The 6,590-nt window shown below is 36.4% G+C and overlaps 1 protein-coding gene across 4 annotated transcripts; it reads right to left on the reverse strand.

The window, feature by feature from the left end:
• Window positions 1-281: 281 nt before the first annotated feature.
• Window positions 282-6,074, reverse strand: LOC140820679 (beta-1,3-galactosyltransferase GALT1-like). 4 transcript variants are annotated; one of them, XM_073180997.1, is made up of 9 exons: window positions 5,898-6,074; window positions 4,309-4,379; window positions 3,354-4,178; window positions 2,408-2,640; window positions 2,021-2,302; window positions 1,571-1,699; window positions 1,320-1,499; window positions 1,066-1,173; window positions 282-819 (listed from the first exon to the last, which is right to left on the reverse strand). In XM_073180997.1, exons 3-9 carry the CDS (start codon window positions 4,111-4,113, stop codon window positions 610-612), a joined length of 1,902 nt encoding a protein of 633 aa, XP_073037098.1. In that variant the 5' UTR covers window positions 4,114-4,178; window positions 4,309-4,379; window positions 5,898-6,074; the 3' UTR covers window positions 282-609. The 4 variants fall into 4 exon arrangements, with proteins under 4 accessions (XP_073037098.1, XP_073037099.1, XP_073037100.1 ...); XM_073180998.1 differs by lacking the exon at window positions 5,898-6,074 and adding an exon at window positions 5,200-5,274; XM_073180999.1 differs by lacking the exon at window positions 5,898-6,074 and adding an exon at window positions 4,917-5,160.
• Window positions 6,075-6,590: the final 516 nt, after the last annotated feature.

Below are 6,590 nucleotides of genomic sequence, written 5' to 3' on the forward strand. Positions count from 1 at the left end.
CCTGTTAAGAAAATATTTCAGAAGAGAAAACTAACTTAGGGTAAATTTCCGCTTAAAATTTCAGTCAAATTCTTAATGATTTAGCATGAATGATTCTACCGTTTATGAGTTTTCTCGACACTTAAATGCATTCTAAACTTAAACACAAGTTTTTGTGATTCAAGACGTAGCTTGATAAGCATCCTTGAACCACTTCAAGGCGCTACGAATAGTCGTCATGGCACACCGCGATTAATTTGAATGCCGAGTTCCTCGGTTCACCTAAATTTTTAGACACAACATCAACAACTGTAGGTCCGCATGATTCAGGATTGTTTTAACAATCTAATTACAGTGAAATCTGAGAGCCAATAAATGTGTAATCTACTTGAAATATACACGAGCCATGGCCAGTTTTTTTCTCTCTATACATATTTTACAAATCCCCTATTCACTAACAAAAATGGGAAAACATAATATATATGGTTTTCCCTGTTGTGCATAAATCCATTTCAATATCTTGTCACATGTACAGCTACCGCAACTCCTCCCACAAGCATTGGAACAACTCTTTCCAGCTCCTCAGATCATGCGCGGTAGCCTTTCTATCTACTCCGGCAGATCCGTGAGTCAATCGCCACAGCAACTTGAGATTTTCTTGTCTTGAATGTTCTGCCACAAACAGAGCAACTCTCTCGGGCCTTGGTAATGAGCAACGACATAACCATCCGTGCAACCTTCGATTATAATCCTCCCATCATTCACGTATCTGATTTCCTGATTGTTTTTCTTCATATCAGCAATCCAGATTCCCATTGCCACGTCTTCGAGCTTGAACATCTGCAGCAATGATTTTTTCTTTTTGTTTTTCTTGAATGCTCGAGACATTTAAAGTAGGCAACAATTTAATGGTAATAAATAATAATGTGTCGAAAGCGTGAAATTTTATTTTCAAAAAATTTCTTCAAGTCGAACAAAAATAACAATGATGTGCATGATAGGGAATTTGGATGCTCTCAAAGGTTTAAAAGCCTACATATTTCAATTTGATGTGATGGCGAGAAAATGAGGACTTGAGTTCTGTACCTTTAAGATTCCCTTTTCGTGTTTTTTGGAAATTGCCTTGGCTATGTCCTTTGACACGATATAACCAGGACCATGTGCCCAAGGTGGGTACTTATCATGGGGCCATTCCTACAAAAATACAATATAAAGTCAGTCAGATCACTAGCGTTAAACTCTGTAAAGTGCGCAAATTACGACGGCAAACATGGAAAACGTATTCAAAATAAGTATAAGGATTTTGAGCAGTGAATCTACATGATCAATTGAAGAAATACCTCATGACTAATATACCACTTGCTCTCTGGATTACGATGAGGTTCGGAATCTGAATTGATGAGGCCATAGAGCAAACCACGCGTTGCATTGGTCTTTCTCAGAGAGTTCAAGATTTCATCCACACGAACAAATGCATCATCGTCCGTCTTCATGATATACTTTGCCGAAACAACCCTAGTCTGTCGAAGAGATTGGGGCCATAAGGTACTGAAGGAAATGTACATTAGTTAAGGATGTGAAGAGACTTTACCCCAAAGATGCAAATGGCTATTGTCTTCCATGTGATGAGGCTGTAGTAGTCCACAAAAGGCATCAGCTGAACGTCTTCATATGTCCGTGCTTCATTCCAGAGCTGCTCGTTCACGATCTGGTTTTTATGCTAAAAGAAATGGACCATTCATAAGTTACCTTAACACATAAATAAACCATATTCAATTAAGTTTTTATTGTCATGGTAAAAGACAATATTTTGAATTTTTGTCAAATCTTAGCAGGAGGCAAGAAAAATCTGCATAAAAAAGAGTGGTTAATCAATAATTTCTTAAAAGGGGATATTTCAAGTATAAGATCTTCATATTGTATTGCTTTTAAGTTATTAAAGCAAAGAAAAAGGTAAAAAAAAAAAAACAGAAACAAGTTCAAGTATGAAAGATGGTGCTTGAACAAGTCATGATAAATATTCCAAAAGGGTAAAACCTACCAGGCCCACAAAGAAACGAACCGCAACCTGTCCTGATCGTACTTCAGCATACTGCATCCATGATCTTCGAACTGCCATTCTACGTTTAAAATTATTTGCATTAGAGAAAACACCAATAACGAGCCTCAGCTCTCTTTGTGGAGGTAGTGGGATCGCTTTAAGAGCTTCCAAGTCAATTATGTGTTCTAAAACTTCCGAAGTTGGTAAACCACTGGCTAAAATAGAAAATAATTCTAAATCTCCTGAAATCCTCACTTCACTGATGAGCCATGGCTCCAAATCCTGCATGACAAGCCGATAATAAACACAAGTTAACATGTAATGTCATATTTACATGAAATTCAGATAAATTGGGGGAAGGAGGTGAACGGGGTACAGAAAAATTACTTCGCGGTATGCAAATGAAGTTATGTGCTTTCCATCCACAGTCATTTGAATTCCTTCTATGCCGACTCTAAGAGTAGCAACAAATAAATCATTTTGCCTAAAAGGAAAGTACTTTCTTGGTATCCCATCATGAACCATAGAAATATTTTTTGATCCACTGGCATGTTGGTTAGATTTGCTAGATCGGTTCCCTTCTTTGCCCACCAACTCATTGCATCGGTCCAGCTCATCAACTGATTTCAGCAGATAGAAATTTATCCAACAAAAGCAACAACAGATTATGTACGATTAAAATGGATGATGTAAACATCTGGGATGTAGTACATGTTAAAATCATTTCAATTATTATACTAGCATGATTGATAAACACTCTAAATCCACAGCAAAAATAGCAAAACTGAAGCCACATAAAGGTTACCGAAAGCGAAAAGTCCCGTTATTCCTTATTTGGAAAAAATAACAATATCTTCATACAATAGAGTAAACTTTGACTAAAACATCCGTTAGATACTCCAAAATAAAACAGAGAATGTCCGTGTGAATGTCAATAGTAAAACAAAATTACAATACATGGATATGGTCAAATCAAGTGTCCAGGTAAATGTAAGCTCTGCAAGGAATTCCCAGGGGCTAGTATGATTTGAGAAACATATCCAATTCAGGGCTGACCAAATCTTTATTTAGCGACTGAACTTATTTTTTTAAGAGAAGCTAGCCACTGATTTGAGTCCATAATATCATGCCAAATCTTCTCATGCACAAGGCCCATATAACTGGGACAAGGAAATCTGAGATTTATATCTGGATTACAACGACTAACATGACTAAAAGTTCCCAAACTGAATGATAACTAACCATGCATAAGATGTCAAATTCCAAATACATGTTGAATACCGAATCTGTTGTACAGATTTTTTAGCAGATGAAAAAGGCTATAGATATATACCTTTCTTATTCTGTTCATCATCAGGAGATGGACATCGCTCCTCTTCACCCCAGTCATGTGCAATTGTCCAGGTGTTTTGTACAATCACAGGATCGTCTGTTATTTTATCCCCATGGAGCCTAACATTATAGTGCAAATTAATAGGAGGATCTGGCTCCCCTGGAAGTGGTTCACCAGTGAGGTCAATCCGAAAATTACCAAGAAGGCCATTAGGAATGCCAATAAATGTGACCGAAGAACTTTGAGTCAAGCCACAAGGAACCCGCAACTTAAATCCATTGTCATCAAGTTTTGTTACATTCATTTTACTTAGAAAATGAGGACATTGTTTCTCTTTTCCTCTGTCTGATAAAATTCCATCACTCCGAAGTTTTTCTTCTTCCACTACATGGATTAGATTTTTCCATGCAACACCAGCTTCCTTAATAGCTTCAATAGCATTAGGTAAGGCTTTATCCAGTTTAAGAAGGGGTTTCAGTCGGTTCCAAGTTCGCAGAGCATTTTGTTCTTCATTTGTCAAGTTTCTTTTAACATAGAACTCAGATAATATAACTTCAGTAGAGATCACTTGAGAAGAAGTTTCTCGACTATGAAATGCAGGTGGAGTGCCAGGACTTATCCACTCAAGAGGATTTGTAAGATTGAAGGCCCGAGGACTTGCAAGATAACTCTCCTTGATGGGGTTATAAGTTATATAATAACCAAGAACTAAAACCATCAACAAGGTTGTGGATAAGACACCACCATACAGTTTCTTCATTTTTGTGCATTATTAAGCATCCAAGCAGATATCAAGATAATTGAACTTCAAGGAAGCAAGGCAATCTGCATAAAATGGTCAGCCCAATAGGTCATAACGAACAAAACAAATTCCAAATTAAGGATAAAGACAATGTGAATGTAAGTAACAGATTAGCCAGACTGTATTCTCAAAAAAGGAGAACTTAAAACTTACTGTTAAGAAAGAAAGACATCGGTTGTGAGATGTCAACCATTCATCGATTATGAGATGTCAACCAGTTGTTTCTGCATCATATGAGTGAATTTATTGATAAACTGGTAGAGATGCATGTGTTCATTCTAGCCTATATGGACACTCAAGCAATATAAGATTATTTAACAGAGAAAATAATGCTAATGCCATAAATTATAACTCCATGATGTTTCGATTGCATACACATTTTGAGGGATCTAGTCTTATTCTGATTACAAGACATTGATTCCGTACTTCTTAAAGTTGGACTTTAGCTATCAGTGATTAGCAGATTGTGTACCAAGATAACGAAATCAACTTACCAAAAATTCAATCAACATATAGAAAAATCATTTAGCTTTATGCAGTAAAAATTAGGTTAAATAACATTCCAGCCCTTTATGATCCTTTTAAAATAATAGGTCAAGCAGTTTTTGTGTTGGAAGGCCTGCTGGTACTTCAAGTGTCTCACGCAATTATGAGCTTCAAAGTTCAAACCAGTGGCCTTTCAAACACAATGTAATAGGAATTTTTCATTAGCATTTGGATAACCAAAACATAAACTGAAAGAGAGGGATCAGAGACACCACACGATAGAAAGAGGCAATGAAGTTCTTTTCTCCATATTTGAATATCAACGCAACACCATAAAAAGTACAAGGGAAGATAGCCAGAGGCGTCAAACATCTTTTCCTCCATAATTTGGATAATAACACGAACACAATACAAGATTATAAGGAAATGGTCCACAATGGAATGACATCGACAATTAGATTGCTTTGGACAAAAAAATTAAAATATTTGAAAACTCAAACATAGAAGTTTACAAGAGACTCAGTAACTTTAAAGGAGAAAATTACTATATAATCATACCCACAACATTTGGCAAAGTAATATTTCAGAACCATCAAACTCCGCAAATATAACTCCAAAGTTCAGAAAGAAAAGGACTCGAGACATAGATAACATTGTGGACAATAAATGCTACACGGAAGGGACTCCTCCCCGTAGTGCCCAAAAACAGACACACAAGACCACAAAAAGTCAGCAGTCAATAGCGGAAGCATTAGGCAGCCCATTACCTCTACACTCATCAATTAGCCAAACGTCACATAGATGACTATAATGGCATAGCCATCTAGCACCATGCCATAGAAAAGATCTATGAACAATTAATTACGAGTAGGATTCGATCGGCACAATCTCGAAAAAAAAAATGCAACTGCCACCAGAACCACAACTTCAACGAATCCAATTTTCAACACTAGCCATTAACGAACCTAAAAGGCTACGAACTTCCTAAAACCAACTCTACACTGCTTCTTAAAAAAATCCAACTGTCCCAACTGCAGATCTCAACGTCAACATTGATTACTAACGAACCTAAATGAAGAATACGAACTTCCAAATCTCAAACTCCACGGAAAAACTAAAAATTCACAGATCGTAGCACACTGAACTACAAATCAAGCAGAAAGAAAACAAAACTCGCCACCGAAAATCCAAAAAAAAAAAAAAAAAGCAAGCTACGGCGAAAATATTACAGCTATAAATGCAACAAGAAGACATACCTTGCGGCACAACGACCTGAAGCGTGAGATTTGGAGCAAGAAAAGCAGAAGAAATCTGGAGGAAACAGAGGGAAATTGACAATGATTTGAAAGCTGTCGTTTGAACGAGCTTTGAATTTTGTGCTCGCTCAACTTCCTGTTTAAGCAAATATTCTCCACTTCTTTGTTGCGTTCACTGTTAGGGTGTCGATATTAATTAATAAATTAAGTGTGATTAACCGCTTAATTACGTTCGTTTCTATCCATTATATTTGACTCGATTTCTTTACTACTCCGAATTAAAAATTTAGAGTGACTGTGTCATAATCCGTGAAACGGGTCAACCTACTCATATTCACAATAAAAAGTAATATTTTTTCATGGATGACTCAAATAAGAGATCTGTCTCACAAATACGATCCGTGAGACCGTCTCACACAAGTTTTTGCCAAAAATTTATTATACTAATATTTGTCTTCACGACATCCGAGTCAAATAGAACCAAAGTCACATAGAATCCAGTTACTTCGTTGTTGGGGAATCTAGCTGTTCGGAATAAGTGAGATGAGTTGTTAATTTTTCGTCCGTCGCACCAAACGACGGTTTTGGCGGAACTCTATTTATTTTAGTTGATTATCAAATAATTTATAAAAATCATGTTGATATATCTAAATTATAATATAAATTTTTATATGTTTGACAGAAACTTGGATT

This window comes from Primulina eburnea, unplaced genomic scaffold, assembly GCF_022965805.1.
Source record: "Primulina eburnea isolate SZY01 unplaced genomic scaffold, ASM2296580v1 ctg1342_ERROPOS1300000+, whole genome shotgun sequence".
Classification (NCBI taxonomy): Eukaryota; Viridiplantae; Streptophyta; class Magnoliopsida; order Lamiales; family Gesneriaceae; genus Primulina; species Primulina eburnea.